Raw genomic sequence first — 23,801 nt, 5'->3', positions numbered from 1 at the left:
TTAATTACAGTATCATAGTCCTGTGGTGGTTGATACTTGTCGACTTTTCCACATGGGACTGTTCGCTATCACAGTGCTCTCATACCCGTCCTCTGACAAAGTACGTTTTCTCGTGCATCGGTCTAACTGACTGACAGGGCCACCAGCCACTCACGTGCCCAGGTAGTCCCACACCAGCCCCCCCATTGGCTGCTGAGACGCAGCGGAGGGAGGGGCCTGTTTTCGCGACTGCTGGGAATGCCACAGATGAGAAGCGGAGGGAGTTCTGGGGTGTGATGGTCACACGCACGCACGCGAACAGACATAAACCCACTCACACAGATGCAGAATCACATGAGTGTACACACATTTATGTATACACACATGTGAGTAAAGGGAAATGACAAAAGTAAGAGGAGGCGATGAAGAGAAGAAGGAATGAAGTAGAAATTAAAGGAGAAAAGGGAAGGAAAGAAGAGAGAGGAAAGGATGAGAAAACAGGATAACTAAAGGATTAGTACTTTAGGGAATATTACCATAGACTCCAATAGTGTGCTGCCTGAAATTGAACCGCAAATGGACAACAGAAAGGAGCCTATTCTTATATTAAATGATCATTTTAACAGGTAAAGACAGTCTTTGTTGGTTTCTATTTACTGAGGTTAACAGAAGAAGGACAGAGATGCAGGAACATTAGAAAAGTTCAGGTTTTAGGATTTTCCCCAATGCTTCATCCCTCTCACCTCTCCAGTTCGTGGATCTTTTTCTCCTTGTCGTTCTTTTCATTCTCCATCTCCCTCAGGATCTCCAGCAGCCGCTCTACCTCGGACTGGGCCTTCCCAGCATCCTCTTTGTGCTGGGTCACTTCCTGCTCCAGGCAGGAGATGCGTTCAGAGAGTTCAGTGCTGGCCTGGGACTCTACCGCTGCACTCTGAGCCTGGAACCAAAATTAATTATTACAAATAAACCAAGCGTTAGCTTTCAAAATGAGGTGACCACCATTTGATGGAAGCGATAAATCCACACTAAAAAGAATGTGCCAATAACAACATGTGTGCTGAGGATAGGGTGGATAGATTTGATGAAAGTGACACATGACTTTTTCAGATTGCTTCAGGGTAGAAATGGTCTCTAACTACTTTGTACTTAATAAAATGATTCTCACAGACACGGGATTTGTGTGTTATGCAGGTACTGTAGGTTGAATTGTGCAGGTCTATCAGTACAGTAATATTCACATCCAAGTTAAACATGTTAGCATGCTAACAGGTGGTAAATAGCAGCTGAGGTTGATGGGAATGTAAATATTTCAGGTAACTGGTCATCAATCAAAGTATTGGATTAATGTGGTATGTTATAAATGTGTCTGTTTGTTATTCAGCTGGTTTAGGTTGTTAATAAGTGTAAGTCAAGCACACACACAGAGGTAAGGTAAACTGAGTTGCAATGGCGTCCTTGTTTCTCCTCAGTGATGCAGAAGACACCGAAAACGAGAAATAAAAAGTTGAAATAAAACAAAGAAAGAAAAAAACGAGTTATAACCAGCTTAGAGGTTAGAACAGCTGTGTGTGTTTCCCAGAAGCAAATGTTGCTCTTGGGTTGGACTGACTTGTGTGTGTATGTATGTGTGTGTGTGTGTGTGCGTGTGCGTACGCGCACATGCACATGTTTGATCCCACAATACATAAACCCTATTAGTTTTGGAAGTGCACAACAGTTTTTACAGGTCTTTATGTGGAGAGGAAATGTTTGGGTGTCTGACGATATTATAAGAAGATCTGGGTGGAGGAGAGAGAGAGAGCGAAAAATAAATAAAAAAGGAAAAACATCACACACAATGTCACATGCAGAATCTCAATCAGTTTCCACACAGATGCGGGTTCTCCGTCTTTTTTCCATCCACGGTAACAGAAAGAGACTTCGGAATTAAGTCAAATGAAATGAGAGAAACACCAGTGATTCACTGACACCTTCATACACATTCTCACTCTCTCTCTTTCTGTCACATACACACACACACACACACACACACACACACACACACACAGAGAGAGAGAGACACACGTGCTCAGACGCACATACACACACACAGACCTGCATACACATTCAGGGTGTGGTGGTGGTGCTGTCTTCTCCACTCTGTGAAAATGACTGTAAGGCTGTCAGCAAGCCGTCACACACACACCGTTTTATGGGCTGCTGTGTGGGAGGGAGAGAATATGTGATATGAAAACACACACACACACACACACACACACACACACACACACGGCCAGCCATCTCTCTTGGAAAACAGTTAAGGGAAAACAAAGAAGGGAAGAAAGAAGGAAAAGACGACAGGTTCTTTCATTTAAAACCCTCCACTTCTGTTCAATTGTGTTTCTCCCTGTACAGTATGTACTGTATGTACGCTGCTGAGCCCCGTATATCATGGCTGATGTTTGACTGAATCTTGTTTACCCATCATGGCAATTCGTTTTGGCAAAAGCGTCAGATTTTGTCTGGTTATGTCACTGGTCACTGACGATGTGTTGAAGCTAACCTTTTTAAGCTGGTTCTCCAGTTTGAGACACTCCTCCCTCTTCTGCTCCAGGCCGATCTCCAGACTCTTCAGCCTGTTGTCCTTCTTCAGGGTGGAGGAAGCCAGAGAGGAGGCCTTCTCCTTCAGATCCAACACTGATGTCTGGAGGAGACAAGAAATCATTATGAGTTAGTGTTGATTAAGTAAATGAACACCCGTCTATTTATTTTCATCCAGTTGTGTTGGCATTGTAATTATTATGACATAAAACCATAAGGGGTGAGCAATGGAAACCTACATTGCACAGTGAATTCACGTGCGAGCAAATAATATAAAGATTACAGCCAAAATCAAAGCTGTAATAAACTGGAATGACCCTTTAAGGTGTCCCTTCACAGTTCGGATACTGACTCTGTCCCTTGTTCTTCAAAACCTTTTCCCATGACCTGTCTCTTCTTTCACTCTTCCAGCTCAATCCCTCCATCCGTGAAGTCTCTCACTCCCTTTCTTTTCTGGTCTTTTCCTCTTTTGGTAGGGGCAGTGAAACAGAAACCAGCGGGACCAGAAGGACAGACACCCAGACGTGTAATTTTACCCTTGACTGACAATACCAACTCCAGACTACAGATCATCATGTTTGACTGGGCTTTGGTCAGAGGAACCTTGCTGCTTACTCTGATTATATTTAGGTGCACATATATATTGCTGTTGTCAGACAAACCCCAAATCTGTGTTTAGCAGTGTAGAGAGGCATGCTTGTTTTCTCCCCGACTTTTCCCATGTATTTTTGAAATTATATAATGGGAGTGCAACGGGGTTTATGACCCCACAATAACAAAAAAATTAGCTGAGCAATCAGAAAAGGCACAAAGGACTATTCACTAGTATAAGATTTAAAGGAATAATTGTGCTTTCTTTAGAGGGGAAACTTACCTCTTTATTCTTTTGCCAAGAGCGAAATGAGATGATTGACATTAGGGTCACGTGTTTATGCTAAATATGAAGCTACAGCCAGCGAGTGGTCAGCTAAGATTAGCACACAGACTGAAAATAGGGGGGAAAGAAGCTCCACAGTTAACCTGGCTCCATCCAAAAATAAAAACTCCACCTCCCAGCATCCCTCATGCTCACTAATTAACAATGCTGCATCTTGTCTATCATGTTGTGGATATTTCTGTCATCGTTCCGACATGAGGTCAAAAACAAGGCGGTGGTTTGATTGATTGTGTTTTAGTTCACTTCTTTCGTTAATATTTGGTCATTGCTCAGGGTTACAACTGTCTTCCTCTGTTGTGGGATGGGCATGATTTAAGAAACACTTATTAAGAGTGGGTTTGCACCTACTTAAATCTCTGAGCTGACACTGTGTTAAATACATAAACAGCTTTCCTGAAATGGTTAATTGAAACTTTCCTACTGAGCTGTGCTGCGGTGAATAAAGAGACGACATCGTCTGAAAATGTGTTGTCATTCTCTGTCTCTCCCTCTCTCTCTCTGCCTCTGCTCTGCTGTTTTGTATGAATCACAGGGGTCACAGCAACAAGAGCTGAGCTCCCATCACCGTTTCCATTGGTTGTGGTTTTTGCATATTGTTGTCAAGGAAACGTGACAGTTTTATCGTTGTTGTCCTTCAGTGTGCAGACCGCGGGAGGATTCGAGGGTCTGTTCTGCAGTGATAGATCAATCACGTCTCCTAGACAGCGACTCAGAGAGGTGGAGGAGAGTGTTTTCTGACTTATGGTGCAGATATGGATGTATGTGTGTGTGTGTGTGTGTGTGTGTGTGTGTGTGTGTGTGTGTGTGTTCTACCTCGCGGTCAGCAAGGTCAGCCTGCAGCTGGGAAACTTTCTCCCTCAACTCCTTCAGCTCCTTCTTGCTGGACTCCATCTCATCTCCCTTCTCTCTCTCCTCCCTCTCCCGCTGCTCCTTCAAGCGCTCGATGATTCGCTCCTAAAAACACAGAAAGGGAGGAAGAGGAGGAGGAGGAGGAGGAGAGGATGAAGGAGGGATAGGGATTAAAAAGACAGAGAGAGACAAAGGAAAGAAAGTAGACAGGAGAAAAAAGGTAAGTAAGGGAGAAGGAGTGATGGAAAGGGAGAACAGACATAGAATAAAATCACCTCATACACTCCGGCAGCCATTCACAGTCACTCAATATCAAGTTTCTATACCAATAACAGTCGCATTAAACTTTATGTACATGGCAGCTTTGACAGGATCTAACAGCCAACAGTGATTTTAGACACGTAAGACGTTCTGGCACGAGATGTAAAATTCACAACCACTAAAACACTATAGACGCTCTCCAGCTATAGAACTACACAGAGGCCAGTTCAAGAAAAAGTACAAAAGTTCAGACACACAAAACGCAGCGCAGCGAGCCCAGAGAGTGAGTCCTGGCTGTTCTGTGTGAGTTCTTGTACTTCTGTCTTTGTGAGGAGGGATTTAAGTTTCACAGACATTTTTCGGAAAGTAGGGACATTTAATTAGGCTTTAAGAATTTAAGGGAGACTTGTAGAAGTGATGTTACGGTTAGTGCTGGTGTCTAGTGGGAGCACTACAACAATGACAGCCCTCACAAGTATAGACATAGAAATGAATGTGAATTAGTCTAAGCTACAGTGGAATGTCTATTTAGATAATATTAAAAAATGTTATTTGGTTTTATTCTTTAGCAGTCTTATAACATATATATTAACATTTTAAAAAACACAAATAGTGAGTGCAATATGGGATATTAATACTGCATGCAATGTCAAAAAATAAAACAATAAACTCAGTAGCATGAAACAGACGGGATGTTCTGCAGAATGTTCTGCATAAAATTTAAGTACAACACAAGACAAAGACAGTAAAAGTTGATATAGTATTTCTACTCTAGTATGAAACATAATACTCACAGCGGAAAACAGTGTCTGTGAGACAGTAATAAAAATAAAGAAGACATGAGAAAGATGGAGAGATGAAAAAAAAGAAAGGAAGAAACCCAAAAAAAGAGCAATCTCCAAAAAGCCCAAAAGTACCGAAACAATCAAAATGTGGGGAATAAAAGCTCGTGAAAGTCGTTTGAGTGGAGTCGTCCTGCCAACACTCACACATCCAGCCAACACCCTGAGTATTAGTCACCGGACAGTTAATAGCCCTGTTTCCTGTGTGTGTGTGCAAGTGCGAAGGAGATCCGAGTCGGTAACACAATCGTGAATAACAGCACAAAAATATATTCTCATCAAACACTTGAAAGTGGTCTGCAGGTCTAAGTGGCACCGGTTGTTTTCCCAGAATCAGGGTCAAGTCCTCGTTTAGAGGAGCCTGAAGAGCCATAAAAGGGGCTGTTGCTGGTTCAGGTGGTTCGGGGGCTGTTACATGACGACGGTGTCTCAGCGTTTGGACCTGGACCGCGATAGATGGCACAGTTGTTTGTTCTGCTCCAATCTGTTTGCACCATGTGGCTGCGTGTTGGAGGGATTACGATCTTTTATGAACACAGGCTGCGAATGGTTTCATAATGAAACAGCCGATGTGATTATTGGTTCATTTCCATTCATCTAGAGTCATTTGATCATTGTGTGGGTGGTCGGCGGTTTTGCTCATAGTGGTTTTATTAATGTAACCTTGCCCGGGAGTTGACCTGAGGTTGACCAGCAACGTGTACGCATGTGTGTGTGTGTGAGAGTGTGTGTGTGCGGGTGTGTATCTACCTTCTCAGCCAGAGCCTCCTCCAATGTTCCCAGTGCTGTGTCGGTGTTGGATGTGTCTGTCTGTAGAGACTTGACTCGGTCTTTCAGGCCGCTCAGCTGTTTCTCTTTATCCCTCAGCTGATCCAGGAGATTCTCAATCTGCAGAGACAGGTGGATAAATAACCATCAATAAAGACACGTAATGAAGACAAAGATATCCCACTGGGCCATTGAGGAAACTGCTTGTGACCAGAAGTAGATCTATAAGCTTGACCTAGGTCCTTCGATCTTAAGGATGTACACAATCTACTAGTCACAATCTACACACAGAGATTGTGACATTTAAAGCTTCAGTTGGTAACAATTATTCAGTCATATTTGCTGGAATTGTCACTATATTCTGATGGTCAGACATTAAATGAGTAATTTAGGACAAAATCCAACTCCTCTGGCTCCACCTACAGCCTGTAATCGTATTTGCCAAAATCCACCGCGCCCGACGATTCTCCACCAGTCAGGTAGAGGGAGCAGGAGGAGCAGCCAATCGCCGCTCCTACACGTCGTGCTATGGATACGGTACATCTTTTTTTTTTTTTTTTTTTTCCTCTGTGGGTGCGTTCATGGCTACTTTGTGTGTGTCTGTGTGTGTGTGGGGCGCTTGGCAGAGGTTCATAAAGGGACCTGACGGAGTATTGTCTTGAAATTTCCGACCAAGTCGCGGAGTTTACTTTCACTTTCGTCAACTTACCAACTGGAGCTTTAACCACTGTACCTACTGTACTTGATCTACTGCAACAATGTAGCTCCAGACTGCATTCACAAACCAACAGCCTGACTGACCAATTAAATCCTCTGTAGTCTCTATCATTGCTGCCATGTGTAACATTTCTGATTGAACACCCTTATTTAACAGTTTAACTTAACTGACATTAAATAATTTTAACAACATAAAAAGTAACAACAATGAAGTCAAGGATAAAAAGCCACAGCTTTTTAAAAAATATATAAGTGAGAAATACTAAATGTTGAATGTAACATTTTTATTTTCTTCACGGTTTTTCCCTTTGTGGAAATGCAATATGAAACATAGGTACATCTACGATTACAGTACCTAAAATTACATTTGTCCTCCCAATTTTTCTACAATTCTTCTAAGTAACAGAAACAAAAAACTGAAAAAAGATTCTGTTTATGTATTTGGTGTTAATACACCGAATGAATGAAAACTGAACAAAGCTTCGAAACAAATGTTTTAATCTTTTACAGTTAAGCTCCAAAATAATAACCTTTTGATTATTTTACCTGCAGCTCGGCTGCTTTGTATTTATTGTTACATGTGACTTAACTGAGTTTAATAGAGCTTATCTGTCAGTTTATAACTGTGCACACAAACAGAGACATACAGTACATTAAAAGATTAATGAGGATAAACAAAACAGAAAGGTTTTATCATTAACATTAGGTCCAAATTTCGCACATTTCCTCTGTGTCTCTCTCGTTTCCTCTCAAACTGATTCAAAAGCAAACACAAACGCAAATCCCTTGTTAAAGGGCTCTAATGTGATTCTATCTGGACATTTTAAATACACGGAAAAGGCTAAGAGACGCTGCGCCGTCAAATATAAACGCTCTCCCTAGGCTTTGCTGCCTTTAACCCCCTACTCCAAATACACACTCTCCCCCTCCACCTCTCTCTCGTTCTCCGTTCCTCCTCCTGTTTCCTCTCACAGTGATTTGGTAGCAGATTAATTTTCAATTAAAACACAAAATCAGCGGAAAAACCTGAAAGAGCCGCTCTCTCCCCGAGTCCACGATGAGTATGTGCATGCGTGGCTCTATGTGTGTGTGTGTGTGTGTGTGTGTCAGAGAGAGAGAGATCACAGACAAAGATAAGGCTGAGTCAACTTTGTGGTCTTCATTAAAAGATGGATGGAACAAAAGTTCGAACAGCACAGAAATAACAAATCTGGGGGAAAAAGATGGAGAGCTCATGTGATGTCTTAGTGTGAGTGAAGCTGGGTGGTAAAATTGCGAAAGAAGAAAAAAGAAATCTCAGTCTCAGCGACTGACGTGTCACAAAAAATGAAAATCAGATTGGTATGTAACCTCTGACTCCACTGCAGGTGAGACACACACTTTTACAGTGCCACGGAGATGGTGAGTGTGTGTGTTCATACAGTACAGTAAAACATTTCCAGCGCCTCATTAATCAACTGTTGACCTGACAGCTTGACTGACACCCTCTCTCTCTCTCACACACACACACACACACACACTTGACATTGAGAAGCAGTGAGACTCTTTGATCCTGTCTGCACTTCCTGAAACTGACAACTGCTGGATGCCTGGCATGTACACACATATGAACACACACACACACACACACACACACTAGAAACCCACACACTGCATGTGTCTTGTCCTATTTTAGTCCAGAAATCATGGGTGATAACGACCTGGAACCCGTTAGCACAACCGGCTGACGCTTCTTTCATTTATGTCATAATGTTCCTCACATGAAACAGAAAATTACATTCAGCAACAAAGAGAAGAGGATGATGGGTCATTAATTGTCTATGCACTCAGGTAATTTCCTTCGCCGCAAACAAAGAGCGACAGATAAAACCATGACGGAAAAAACGAGAGGAGGAAGAGGTGGACAGACGGCAAAATGTTTTAAAAAAGAAGATATTTTTAGTTTTTCTATGTGCAGGAAGAGAAATGAGGAAACCCTAAGTACAGATTAGATAAAGGAGGAGTCAGCAGCATCTCTTTCCCCCCTCTCAGACACCGGACTGTATTCTATTTGAAGACGGCAGAGGTCATCATTTATTGAACAAGAGGAACTCATTAGTATGCATCTGATTTCAAACACACTCCGTCTCTCTGCTCTCCCTCCCCTCCTTGCTTTATGTCTGTCTGCTTGATTGTCTCTATCAATTATCTCCACATTCCCTCAATTTATACATTGTTTTTGTCTAACGGGGAACAACTGGAGAGAAAATGAAGAGGATGTTTTAAAGCAAGAGAAACAAAAGGTTGGAAGTGAGAGAATTATTAGAATTAAGAGTGAGCTGTGTTATTGTCTAAATAATTGGTGCTTGTCCTTCATCCATCAATCCATCCATGTTGTTTTACTTTGCCTCCTCCTGTTTCCATGATGCTCTCCACTTGTGTATCTCCTGTCAGGATGACAGTGAATTGTGTGTGTGTGTGACAGGGGGGTCAGTCTGACCCATCCATCTCTGTGACAGCATCACCACAGAGACGCTCACACACAGAACTATATTTTGAAAAGTGGGTAAAAAAATATGCAGAGAACAGCTGTAACACCTGTAAGTCTGTCAGTTAGCTGGTCACCCACAGTATCCGTCTGTGAATCTGTGAATCTGTCTGTCTGCTTGCCTGTCTGTCTTCCTGTCTGTGCCCTGCCACTAATCTACACAGTCTTGCAGCCCCATCTAGTGGTTGTCATATCACATGACAACATTACATCACAGTGGAGGAAACACTGAACCAAGTGAGTTTACAACATCATCACAAGCTATTTGAGTCTGCTGCTGTCTATTTCTATTTATTCCGTTTCATATAGTATAATTTGTCAAGTCTCAAAATCCATCTAATTAGACAACTTTATTATGGGATACAAACTATTTATAAACACGTTTTCAGTGGTAGTGGTAGTGGTAGTGACACTGTTGTGTTTTTGTATATAAAAGTAAGTACCTCTTGGCAGCTTGAGCTTTAAAAGAAAACTAATCAGGAAACAGTGATGACTGTTGTATTTTTTCCTCCTGTGTGTCTTCTCACCTTCTTCTGCAGCACATTAACTTTGCGTTCTTTGACGTCCAGCATGTCTTTGAGGTCGGTGATCTCTCCCTGCTGAGTGCTCTTCTCCTCCGTCACCTCTGATATCTGCTGACTCTTTTTGGAGAGCAGAGATTCCTTTTCTTCGAGGCGCAGGCGCAAAGCATCCACCTGTACGCACACACACACACACACACACAAATATGTTAGAGAGTGGAGTTGTATATGCATCTAGAGTAGGGCTGCACAATTAATCGAATTTTAATCACGATCACGATTTTGGCTGCCACGATTAAATTAAGATGATCGTCACGATTATTAACATATTAAAAAACAGGCTGTGCTGCATATCAAATCAAGCGCTTTCTCAACCAATAGTCCGCCAACCACCAGGGGGCGAACGAGAGGTTAGGGCTTCATGAAGCTGCCTAACTAACAAGCGAGCGCATCCTCCCTTACATGTTGTTTACAATCCAGAGTGTGTGTCCCGGCGGTCAGTCTGCACCTCCAAAGGCTGTCGTACTGTCGCCGTCTCACTCTGGATCAGACCGAGACCACCCCGTCACCCCACGCGGCCGTTTTGGTGTTAATTACATATTACGTTGTGTAATTAAAACGTTCCGACCGCGATCATAACGGCCGGTAACGGCGATCTATGGCCGTTTTGGTGTCACCACAATTGAGCTAGGCCGACCTGCTGGACGCTGCCTGTGTGAAAACACTTGGTCTGTTCATTAAATGTTTTTAATTCGTTCCAAATTGCTGCTGAACCACCCGTGCTGAGCTTTGGTCCAAGCTAGACAGACTCTTGCCCACACATCTCTGTGTATCATTGATGGCAAAAATTTATTTTTACTATAGCCTACTTTGAAATTACATTTCAGAGCCTGTACTTTCTTACTTTTATTTGAGTAAAGGAGTTGAATCAGCAGCTACTTCTACCAGATTTATTTTTTTGTTTTTTACACAAGTATCTGTACGCTACTGTACAGAATGACACCTCTGCACTCTGCAATGGCATTTATTTTTCGCTAGCCCTTTGTCTTGGGTCAATTTTATTTTAGGCTATTATTTATTTTTATTTTATGTTTTATTTTGAACTGAAAACCTTGTTCACATAGCCTATTGTTTGTTTCAAATAGAAAGTGCAATAAAAACATGTTTTATCTAACATAATGTATAATCGTGATTAATAATCGTGATTTCAATATCGACAAAAATAATCGTGATTATCATTTTGGCCATAATCGTGCAGCCCTAATCTAGAGTGTTAGTGACAAGATTACATAGTGTACCTCAGTCTGAAGTATGGCTGCTCTCTGTTCCTTGGCAGTGAGTGACTCCTTGAGTACATCAACGTGTTGTTTACTGTCGGAGAACTGATTGTTCAGAGTCTCCAGTTTGGTCCTGAGAGCCAACAGCTCGCTGTCCTTACGACTCAGATCCTGCTTGGCCTGTTCCATCTGAGGAGCACACACACGTGGCGTGAAGAGAGAGGAGACCAGTTAAAGTGTAAACTAGAGTGGACGTCAAATTTACATCCATTAAAATCCGCTACAAGCTTTACTATTGTAAGTGAGCACTTAGTTCTACGCTGCGTGTTAAGGTTTTAGTCATTATTCATGTTTCCTTTGTAGAAGACCAACTGTAAAAAAGAAAAAAAGAGAGATGCACAACATTCAGCAGTGACTGGTACAGTGATGATTTAAAAATAAAATATATTCCTGTATTTCTACTTAACAAGCTTTTACATAATTCAGAGCATGGTAGAAAGAAATAATAGTTTTCTTAATTCTCTTATATAGTTTTAAATACTTACAGCCTGATAGTGTTAAAAAAAAGGAGAGCATGATGCCATTGACATAAGATGTCCTCATTAAAAAAAAACAATAGAGAAGAATTGGTAGTTGTACAATAGTATAACGAACAGTATACAAAGTGTGTGAGTGGCCTTCTACAATGGACAGTGTGTCTGTTACACACAGACAACTGAGTTTGGTCAAACCCAATCTCAACACATCTAAGAGTTTTGTTTATTGTTAAGAAAAAATACCCTTGTTTTCCTGTTCCTCTCCTGAAAAGCAAATAACAGTTAAACACATGAAAGTCGGTCCAGCACCAAACTCTCGTGCTCTCTACTTCTCAGCTGTGTATTTGCACTAGATGATCGGGGTCAATTCTTTCAATAAGCCCAAGTTTATTAAAATGAAAAAAGGTCAACATGACTGTTTCATAACTTCCTTTGGTATTTCATGGGGTGATTGAGAATGAATTTTGTGAGTGAATTTAATATGACATTAAAAATAAAGAATGGACCCGAACCACAGAGAAAATTCAATCCTATAAAACTCTCAGCAAACTGATCCCAGCCACTGGCTGAGTGAAACCTCATGCAAGGAGAAAAACAAGCAGGTTAGAGATATGCATACTGTAGCACAGCACAGCTGGACTCTGAACTGGAGGTCTGTGATTGTACAGGTCAGACTGCGACAAACAACTATGACTGTCAAAAGCCTCTGATCACCAACAGAATAAGAAATGGGTGTGTGAGAACACAGTTTGGACTATTAGGTTTTACGGGATGTGGAAAATTTGATTGGGAATCAGACAAAATGGAGAAACAATAATGTGATCAAATTATATAGAAATTATATAAATAAATGTCTCATTTTGAACTCTAAATCTCAAAATGCAAAATTGCTAGTCGTTGCATTGACATATTTTCATCTTTTATTGTCTGAGAGTTATAGTTGCTTAAGTCTGAACAGTCACAGTCACTCTACTGGGATTCTACAGGGAATCTACTCGAGCAGCAGCAGCCATTAGCCAGTCAACCTGGGACACAGAGAGCGAGAAAGAGATCAAGAGAGACAGAGGAAGAGAAGAGAGGAAAAGCAAACAGACACAGAGGTGTGTCTCTTACTGCAGACACCTCCCGCTGAAGCTCATTGGCTCGTTGCCTTAGCTCCTCCTTCTCTGATTGGCTGTGAGTGAGCTCTTCCTTCAGCTGCTCAACCTGGCAGGAGAGGAGGGCGTCACCGTGACCACACAACATCTTAGCCGCCACAGTCGCGGACCACGCACAGAATAATCAAGCAGCTCACATGCAGAAATAATACAGGAAAACCACCAGCTGCACATCCTGCATCACACATACCTATGGTTTTAATGTCAAAAAACATTTCAAGGTCTCATATGTCATACAAGTTAACAGATATGTGAGGAATGAGTGATGCAGTTTGTCAGACAGTAAATTGACAATAACCAAAAATAATAAAACCACAAATAATATAAATTTAGGATAAAGATACTATAGTAATCAGAACACACTCTTGTGCCCATTGACATATGAGCCATTCCTTACATTCAGACAAATCTGTATCAAATTAGTTCATTAGTTTCTCTTGACAAACAAACAAGAGGAAGTCCTGTAGATTCATGACTGGATATCAGCCGTCCCTGGTCTTCACTCTGTTTTAAGACGGCACACATACTTTATGCACAGTGTGTAGCATGTATGGAGGATGTCAGGTATTCAGTGTACCGCTATAATCATCTATGAATGCAACGATGACAAAATCAAAGACAGAAAAGGTGAGGAAGAGGTTTAAATGACTTTTCTCCAAGATGTGAGATATGAAAACCGGCGGAAAACACAAACAAATGCATTTCAGCTATAACGAGCAAAAAAAGGCTAAGAGAGAGCGAGAAGAAAAAATTGACTGAATTTCCAAACATGCTCGTCTCTCCATGACTGAAGTGCAGGTTTGTTATAATGAGCATGGCTCCCATTGCAATACTTTTTGGTCCTGACACTAAAGCTGTATCCATCAGTGGTGGGGGGGAAAGACGAGTTATTTTTCCAGTGAGCTTGAAATTTTTTATAACACAAAGAGAAAAAAACGATAAGACAAGCAGATATGTGTGTGTGTGTTAGTGTGTGTGTGTCTGTCACCTTGTTCTTCATGAATTTGGAGTGGGATCTGTAGACCTCCATCTGTTTGATCTCCTCCTCCCGCTCCTCGCTGCTCAGAGCTCCGTTGGACTTGAGCATGTTCACCTCCTCCTCCAGCTCCCTCAGGCCGCGCTCCATTGAACTGATCTTTGCATCCTGGCAGGACATGACGACAACGTGCTCGAGTTAAGAGACTGAGACGGTGTGACTGACTCTACCTGGGCCATATATGTGATGAAAGATTCAATACATTTCTGAAGCATTGCTGAATGTTGAGCAGAGGTGGAAACCAGACTGGAGAGGGACTGAAACATAAATTATTCTGAACACAGGCAAAGCTGATATTGATTAACTAACAAATTTTACAGTGTTGATCTTCAGTATTACCCCACAAACATGTCCATGCAGGCCAACTGTGGGTGGCTGTGGGTTTTAAAGTGGGACAGTGTGGGTTGTTGTTGCCCACAAGAGCCCCTATGTTTTGTCCCTTTAAACCCACACCTGTTGGCCCTCAATGGACCCCATTAAGGGCCCAATCTCTGTGAAGTCTACACTCAACCCACGCTGTGCAACTCAAGGCCCCGCCTGTGCCCTATAATGTGGGGCCTCCATATGCCTCACATTTCATGCCCGTAATGGGCCCAATTTTCTGCCCACAGTGGCCCCATGCGAGTCCCAGATGGGCATGTTTGCTGGGTTAAGGGGCAGCCAGTCACATGTACCCATTTCCTGATGATTCTCTAGGTTTGAAAATCTGAGTATCGGCCAGCAGAGGGAGCAGCTTGAGACTGGGAAGTTGGAAAATTGTTAAGGAAGATGTAGAACATTTCTGTTCGACTTCATCATGTCATTGACAGCTGAATATGAACAGTATGAATGTAGAATATATTGTGTTAATGAAACTGCAAAAAATGAATGTGTCTCTTTTTCCAATTGACAAATCATGTTTGAAATAGATTTTGAGCAAATGTTTCACTAAATCTGTGAATCACAGGTAATTTTCTGTGCAGAGGAGACAAATGAATGCATGCTCTGTGCAGGGTGAGACCTACTTTTCTAGAGAGAAAAAAAATACAGAGTACAAAAGCAATGAAATAACAAAGCAGTAAAGATGTAACTCTTCAAATGCACCAGGGATAATTTGACATTGCCTTTGCAAAGCAAACGGTACAAACTGTCACTTAGGGTTGAAATCAGAAAACACTCATGATATGATATCAAGTTAATTTGTAATTTGATATTTATTCTTTTATCCAAAATTAACAATTTTGAAAACCAGAGAGTTGTAGATTTATATATACTGAAATAATAATAATAATGATCATAATATTGTAAACATCCACTAAATATTTATTAAAAAAAACACGTATTGACAAAGTAATAAAAATAACATAGTCCAAATTTACTACTTAAATAAACTTAAATAAAGCTCTGTATTTATGACTTTATCCTCTATGTATTTATCACATTATAAAGAAAATTCTGATTTCGATGTAAAGCACAACACACAACATTTACCTTCATTTCGATGACTGTCTGCAGGGCCTTGGTCTTTGTCGACTCTGGAGCTGCTTCATATCTCCTGTGCAGCTCCTGAGAGACACACACACCACGATGGTCAGCGGGCGACAGAGAGGGAGACACAGAGGGATGGAGAGAGGGATGGTGTGGGGGATGGAGCGAGGGAGGGGAAGGTCTCGCACCAGGAGAGGAGGCGACAGCGACTGAAGGGAAGGCATGACGGGAGGGCTGGACGGAGGGTGTAGGCCGCGGAGCAGGGACAGGGAACGAGTGCTGGAGCGAAGGATGGACGGGGGAGGCGGCGACGAAAGCGTGGTAGTGGGGAGAACAGGTGGAGGGGAGGACGACAGGATGGACGGAGTGGCGATGGGAAGGAGGGGAAGGTGCAGGGAAGGATGGAGAGGAACGGAGCGAGTGGTGGCGCGAGGGGGAGAAAGGAGGAGAGGGCTGGTAGGGGGGAGAGACGTGAAAAGGAGGCGGAATAGGGATAGACGGGGAAACGGGGAAAGAGGGAGAGATGGGGATGCAGGGGGAGGCGGGAATGAGATGTTTCCCTCGCGCAAAGGCGCTGGCTTTTAGCCTCCTCGGGTCGATCCGTCCATCCCACATCCTTCAAGCTGTGAGGAACGAAGGCACCAACGAAGCTGACACCGTTTCAGCCTCAAATGTGAATGAATGATGAAATCTGACAGGCTGAGATGACACTGATGAACCAGCTCCCAGCTTCAAATGAAATCTAAACCAGTTTCAATTTCCTACTGTAACCCTTCAGAAAATATCCAACTTACATCACAACTAAAAAACCCTGCAAGAATTTGTTCAATTTACTCTAGATTATTTCTTCTCCTAGAATCCTAAAACTCAAAACTCTCCAGACGTGCTCTAAAAACAAATTCTTCACTACTCAACTCCACGGATAATTTACTGAGCTCCATGTAAGGAAATTCTGTCTGTCTGGCTGTTGTTACCACATCACAACTCACTAGTCAAATGAAGTGAGAGCAAAGGAGGGGGAGTGTGGTGGTGGTGCTGAATGTAAAGGCACAAAAAGAAAAAAGAAGGACAGGGAGAGAGAGTGCGAGAGAGGGAGGGAATGAAAGCAGAGGGGAGGACGTAGCAGTGTATGCCTCACTGCTTCTCTTTGGAGGAAACACAGTTAGAGGCCAACAAAGGCGGCTAATGCATGAGCCAGGATGGAGAAAAACACACATATGTGAAAGGGATAGTAGGGTGCCATGGCTGAAGGCGCTAGTATGAATACTATGAATGCTCATGGGCACACTCACGCAAACAAACTGAAATATCCCTTATTTGGTCATCACTTCCTACTGTAGAAAGAGTCACAGGTAAAATCAAGTGCAAAGAAAGGGCGTATAATAAACAGATTAGCTAACAGTTAAAAGCTTCACATTCTGAACCTCTTTAATTTCATAACCATCTTTTTTAGAAGGTGTTTGTGTATGTGTGTGAGTTTCCAGTTGGTCATCTTAAATTCACACATTCATGATATTGTCATATCTGTGATCACATTATTATTGGAGCAGCATCCTAATTGGCCACTGGTTGTATGTTGTGATATTGCACATGAAGTGTAATGTTAACTACTTTAACAGCTACTGTTAGTCTACAAATATGTGATCTGTATTAACTCCTTTTTGTCATCATAAATTAATTATTATATTTATTTGTATTTGCTATACATTTTGTGATATTTCAATTTAAAGATTCAGTTTTCAATGATTTAAGTTAAATGATTACATTACAGTGGTGATTGTTAGGTATGACATAGCTCAGATTCAAGTCCTCTGTTTGCTTCCATACAGAAACCTCTTCTTTTTTTCTTTTTTTACTGTTGTTGCTCTGTTACATTTTGGTACCAAAAAGAACAACAACAACTCTGCCTGAGCTTTAGGAAGTTGCAGGGACTGTTCCGTTAATTAGTGAAATGAACCATGTTGTCAGCAGTGCAGCAGGAAGTCTTCAAGATAAATATTTTGTGGAAACATCTTCATTATTTACAATCCTGATTTTCACTTTAACCCTTAGCACTGAGCTAATAGATACTGATACTGCAGATACTGCATGATTTTATTCCAGTCTTCCCGAGGTGTTTCCTGCTTTAAAATTAACAATGTCTGTTGTGAAATGCAGTCAGAAAACAGAAACTCTGTCCAGCAGACTGATGCAATATGAAGCAACAAGAACCAAAAGATAAGTTAGAGTGTAGTAATATAGTCTGGAGGGATCTCCTAATTATGTTTTAAAGCATTGCTGCCTATGACACAATTATGATGCACCACTTGCTTGTGTGTGTGTGTGTCTGTGCCTGTGTGTTTATGCATGTTTGTCCCTCACAGCTGCGGCCCATGATGCATTTGGAGTTGGTCATAACAGGCTGGTGTCAGAGCTGGTTTGTGTATTTTCGGTGTAAGTGACACAGTTTTCCACCAGGCAACTCAAAGTTAAAACACTTTGGCTGAATGGAAGCTACTTTGAGACAATCACCACACATACAATGTTGTACTATATTTGTCTATTCAGATCTAATAGAAGAACTGCATTCTGTTAATCTGCATACTGTGTGTAGTAGCGCATTAATATTAATTAGGATTAAAGTGCTTTTTGTGGATGTTTGCTCTGTACATTGAACTGTTTTTGAAGTTTAATATAGTGTTTCTTTTATTCACCTTGTTCCTTGTCACAAATATGTAAATATAAAAGTTTGGGGATTTTTGTTTAAGACTCTTTGAAAAATTTGATTTAGAATTAAGTATGGGATAAAAAAAAATCCCAAAAAGATGCATCTAACATTTAGTCTCCTAAAATAAATACTTCGTATACTGAGAGGTTGAATACCCATCTGTGATTATTTGTTGTCATTACAGCATCTTTCCACTAGAGGGAGCTGTTGTATAAACAACAACATGATGGACTGGGAGTTGAGACGTTGGAGAGATGTTAAGAAAGAGACAAAGTGAGCAGTGGAGGGTAGAAAAACAGGTTGAAGTGTACATTCCTGTGTGTTTGTGTGTGTTGATGTTTCTGTGTTCTATTAAAACTAAATCAACTAAGCCAAGAGTACAAGCAGCCAAAAGCCTTGCCTGGTTTATACACACTCACATCTGGCTGTGCACAGACACACACACCCTCACCCATGGGAATTCTTGAACAGTTTGTGTTTCTTCTTCACCAGTTGCACACACACAAACACACACAAACACACACACACACCTCTCTGAGTTGCAGCATCTCCTTGTCTTTTCGCTCCAGCAGGCCCTCCAGTTGATGGATGGTCATCTCAGCATCGGCCAGTCGCCTTGTGCGTTCGTGGTCCTCTTCTGTTGCCCGTGACGACAGGCCTTTACTCTGCAACATTTCTAGTAACTTCTTTATTGACTCATCCCTATTAGAAAGGAGTAGTATAGATTTAAAGTCAACATAATGGCAGGCAGCCTAAATCAGTGGCGTCATTCATTTCCCAGTCTGTGGCCTCTACTGTATCTTTACCTGGCAGTCAGTGTGTGTTTCTGTGTGTCTATCCTCAGCTCCATCTCCTCCACGGTCTTCCTCAGGAGGAACAGCTCTTTCATCTGTCGCTCGTACTCGGCATGGAGACGCAGGAAGTTCTCCTCTGTCATTTCCTGAGGGGAGATGCCCTGGCCTCCGAGGTGACCGGACTCCGAGTAATCGGACTGGAAGAGCTGGTTGAGATCTCGTTGGATTCGCAGCTCATCTTGTAAAGCCTGGATGGTGCACTGGAGATGCTGGAGGGAGAGACAGATGTCCAGTTTAAACCAATAAGATAAAAGACAGTGTGTTAATCAACCTTAAGCAGCCCACATGCTGACTTTTTTGCAGGAAATTGGACGTATGAGCAGCTAGGACACTATTTTTGTAGCCATGTCCAGCTCAGATCGCCAAGTTTGACAGATTTCTGGACCAAGACACGAAATATGTCTTGACTGGGCTTCATGCAGAGTGTGAAGCTGACTGAGACAGCAGCGTACAGTATGTTTATGTCACCTTGAGTGAGTGAGAGCGCTGTAAAAGCGTGTTGGCAGGTTAGTATCACCATCGTCATCGTCATGGCTGAGGACAACATGACATGACTGGCCCTGAGTCAGATGAAAAAAAGAGTTTATAATACGTATGCATGTGTGTGTGTGTGTGTGTGTGTGTGTGTGTGTGTGTGTGTGTGTGTGTGTGTGTGTGTGTGTGTGTGTGTGTGTGTGATGTCACTACAATGTCCCAAAGCTTTTTTTAAATGCGTCACGCATAACCTGAGGAACCAGGTCAACTCCACACAACTCATAGGAATATTCCCACAGACTGAAATAGTCATATGGGTAGAGGGAGGTGTGTAAATAAATGCAAAGTAAAAAAGAAAGTAAAGATTAAAATAAAAGGAAGTTAAGAGGTCAGAAAAGGCAGAGATGCTAGTGCTCCAGTGCAGCTATCGTTAATCAACATTGACAAGAGAAAGAATGAGATTAAAGGAGAAAGGAAAGAGAGGAATGAGCTGAGATGCAAAGAAGAACAGTTCTTATATTTTAGGGAAGAGAAAGGAGAGGAGAAAAGGCAGATAGTGATCACAGATAAACTGTGCGCTAGTACAAACAGAAGCACTAAAAGAAAATGGATGAAAGGTAATTGAATAAAATCACAGCAACTGTCTGTAACAATAGCTCTGCTTCGTGTTGTGTGTCTGTGTCCTGCTCTGTTCAATACAGATTGGTGCATTTTCTTTATTTCTATTAAGAGTGTTGCAGTGAATATGTGGTGCAACTCTAAGTTATATATTTAATAATCTTTTGTCCTCGTTGCATCACCAAGTGTCAAACATGTTGACAGGACACAGACATTTCTAGGACTTCTCTTATGACACACAGACAGACACAGTGATAGAGAGCATCCTCTCTTAAATCTTAAATCTGCTGCATCTGTCTGTCTCCATGCCAACGATGACTCCTCCTGCAGACTCGCAGGCTCTGACCCTCCCTTATGAATGATGACAATATGCAAGAATTTGCAAACAACCTCGAAATTTTTCAAGAGAGCTCCAATCTTAAGCGCTTTATCAAAATGAGAGAGATATCTCTAATCCTTTCCTTGCTTTGTTTTTGAACTGTTCACACAAACTAAAACACAAAAGAGTTTGCAAGAGTCAAGGGTCAAGAAGCATCCTTGAGATATTGTAATTTTCTGTTGCTTTCTAATTCTGTTGGTCAACTTTATTTTCTTCTCAGGTTGTTTATCTTTGCTTTTCACCAAAACAATTAATGAACTAATAAGAAAATAGTCAGTACATTCATCAATACTTAAATTACTCACTGGTTGCAACCACAATTACCCAAATAGAGAATGTACAGAGAAGGATGGAGCCGTGTGGTGTGCAGTCAGTGGGAGAAAAACACATGTTCTCATGCTCATTACAGAAATATGTGTAGAATATAACATATATAATATATTTCATGTTCTATTTAGACATTAAAGAAATGTTCATGCATGACTACACACACCATCATGTACTGTTATCAGTCAGGCAAGCACACACAGTCACATCAGGCACAACTATGTCCGAGCTGCAGAAATGAATGCATACACACACACACACGCACACACAAACACACATAGCCTCAATAATCTTGCTCACACAAATGCAAATCAGTGTGTTTTAGTTCAGCAAATAACACACTTAACTTCAAAGGTTACACATAAAGAATTCTGAAACACACACACAAGAAAACTTGTGCCAGTCCCCACACTCCCCACACTCCCCACCTCCCAAACACACACACACACACACACACACACAAAGACACACACAGCTGGAATGTAGAGCTGAGAAATGCCAGACCACAAGAGAGAGAGAGATGAAAAAGAAGGAATGAAATATAAAAGGAAGCAAGCAGAAGGAAAAGGAAAACAGAGGGAGAGATAAGGGGAGCGAAGTCAGACAAGGAGAGAAAACAGTGTTAACCATGTCCGGCAGAAAATAGAAGAAGACAGGATGAAAAAAAAAGAGGCGAGAGGAATGAAGTAGCGCCATAGCGCAAGTTGTGTTTTCCGTCTCAGTTTCTGCTGAGTCGTCTTCGGCCTCTTCACCTTTGATCCCGTCAACGGCTTCCTGATTCCACAGGGGGCCGAGGGGGTCGCTCAACACGCGGGACAGAAGTGTAAACGCCCACAGAGCATCAAGAGACATGGACACATATGTCCACACATATGTGCTGCCTGCAACACTGTGAGTTACAAACACAAACACCATTTAAAGAAGATCAAAAGTTTCCAGGATATGAACGAAGCCAATGCTTATTTTCCAGTCTGATTTTATCTCCACATCTCTCCTCTGTTTACTTGTGAGTACAGATGACAACATAGCACAACGAAAAAAACAAACTAATCTAATCTGTGCATCAATGTGACAAACACTAACAAGGACACGAATCAAGTCGACAAGTCGTTGCCTGAGTTGTCCAAGGGAAGGACAGATAAAATCTTCGTGCTGGTGTTCAGTAAACAAGTGCAAGATGGGAAATGATCTTGATGCCGGAGATGTTCAACAGATCACAACTTGTGAATATGATTGAAAAGTCTTCATGCTCTCGCAGGAGGAGCAAATCGCTACTGACAAGCAAATTTATGAATACGACGGAACGTATTTACAAAAACACACACTGCAGCAAAGCCGGCTGAGGTGAGTGTGAACAGGAAACTGTCGACTAATCTCATGATGACTGTAAATACTATCTGAGATAGCTACGTATCACTAATGTATTTACAGTACATGCACTTCAATAACCAGATGACATGCATTCCTTATTAATCCAATTTCTCCCATATACAACCTCCTTAAAAAGGGAAATGACTGTGCTCACACCTTTTATGTCTATGTGGTCTATAATAAATAAAAAGATGGACTGTGTCTCAGCTCCAGGTAACAATGTTATATGCCGCCATAGTCATGAAATTAATTAAAGCAAACAGAAAAACTACTAAAATGAGCCCTGTATTCTGTTTTTCCACTCTTGAATTTATAACCACAAAATTGGTGGAAGAACCTGAAACTGGATGGAAAAATATTCAGACGAAGAACTCTCAAAATGTCGCACTATCAACCCACAACCACACTGGCCTGCACTCAGCCCATTACACCAGTGTTCCCTAATTATTTTTGCTTGTGACCTATAAATATGAGTTAATATCTCTTTATCTAAGGCTGCATGTCAGCTGTCAGCAGTTTAATCAAAATAAATATATTCTTTTTCAGGTCTGATGGAATAAGAAATGAAAAAACTAAACATAATTTTAAGCATCAGCATTTGTTTTTTGTTGTTGTTCCTAATGTCCTTCCAGGACAGCTCTGCTTTCAGCAAAGTTTCACGACTGAGATGAGATCGCTGCGTTTCATGGAGCTGAAAATCCAAGGTCTCAGCACGACACGAGGATTTTACACCAGGATGAGACTCAAATTCACATCACTGGAGGGATTAAAATGGGCTCCTGACAAAATGTGATGGCTTCAGCAACATAACCGCCGTCTGAAAACACGAGTTCACGCCAAAAAATGATGTTGCGACGAGAAAGGCCGAAGAGACGAGAAGAGACGAGAAGAGAAGAGAAGAGAAGAGAAGAGAAGAGAAGAGAAGAGAAGAGAAGAGAAGAGAAGAGAAGAGAAGAGAAAATCCGTTTGTGAATATGGTGACAATTTTTCCATCCGCTGCCCCCTCCCCTCTCCTGAGGCCACTGCTCATCTGTCGTTCAATATTAACCATCTCTCCGTTATTACTCCTCCGTCTCATCCCTCGCTTATTCTGTGCTCGCCGGGTGAGTCACGCTTCCCCCGTCGCAAACGGACACACACTGTGACAGAAACACATATACACACACACACACACACGGATGGACACACACACAACACGATGATGCCCACACACAGAGTTACAAACACACATATGCAGACAACATAATGTTAGAGGCAGTGGCCGTGCTGTGTGTGTGTGTGTGTGTGTGTGTGTGTGTGTGTGTGTGTGTGTGTGTGTGTGTGTGTAATGACCGTGAGCAGTTTGAAAGCATCGCCCACTCAGGCATCAGACAACATGCAGATTAACACACTCTCTCTGTATTCTCTGAGGATAAAGGTGGAGGATGAAGAACATAACGAAGAGGAGGAAAATAACATTTAGAGGAAAAGCATCATTTCAGAAAAGATGGGGAGCAAGCTCACGGAAGAAAATAGAATCAAATTGGAGGAAAACAAAAGAGGAAGTCAAGAATAAATATGGATGAAAGAGGAAAGAGATTAAAACTGGGAAAGAAGGAATAAAAAAAATAGCCAAGA

The 23,801-nt window shown here is 41.7% G+C and overlaps 1 protein-coding gene across 10 annotated transcripts in view; it reads right to left on the bottom strand.

The window, feature by feature from the left end:
- The window catches only part of LOC146962624 (ELKS/Rab6-interacting/CAST family member 1-like), a 118,251-nt gene that overhangs the window by 72,228 nt on the left and 22,222 nt on the right, over nt 1-23,801 (bottom strand). For 5 of the 10 annotated variants that reach the window (XR_015035106.1, XR_015035105.1, XM_085769581.1 and 2 more), the window contains exons 5-15: nt 18,968-19,224; nt 18,692-18,863; nt 15,458-15,532; nt 13,940-14,095; nt 12,908-13,000; nt 11,280-11,447; nt 9,988-10,155; nt 6,199-6,336; nt 4,310-4,450; nt 2,522-2,662; nt 723-916 (exon numbers count right to left, since the gene is read on the bottom strand). Coding sequence is in view for 7 of the 10 variants with exons in the window: in XM_085769581.1 (XP_085625707.1) it covers nt 723-916; nt 2,522-2,662; nt 4,310-4,450; nt 6,199-6,336; nt 9,988-10,155; nt 11,280-11,447; nt 12,908-13,000; nt 13,940-14,095; nt 15,458-15,532; nt 18,692-18,863; nt 18,968-19,224 (1,703 nt within the window). In the remaining 3 variants the exon portion in view is untranslated. Of the gene's footprint in view, nt 1-154; nt 266-722; nt 917-2,521; nt 2,663-4,309; nt 4,451-6,198; nt 6,337-9,987; nt 10,156-11,279; nt 11,448-12,907; nt 13,001-13,939; nt 14,096-15,457; nt 15,533-18,691; nt 18,864-18,967; nt 19,225-23,801 lie in introns of all 10 variants that reach the window. The other 5 variants (XR_015035107.1, XM_085769586.1, XM_085769584.1 and 2 more) reach the window with 2 other exon arrangements.

The sequence above is a fragment of the Trachurus japonicus genome, chromosome 23 (assembly GCF_045865225.1).
Source record: "Trachurus japonicus isolate A0001 chromosome 23, Traja_1.0".
In the NCBI taxonomy this organism is placed as follows: domain Eukaryota; kingdom Metazoa; phylum Chordata; class Actinopteri; order Carangiformes; family Carangidae; genus Trachurus; species Trachurus japonicus.
The sequence above is the reverse complement of the archived record's forward strand: the minus strand, read 5'-3'. Positions and strand labels throughout refer to the sequence as shown.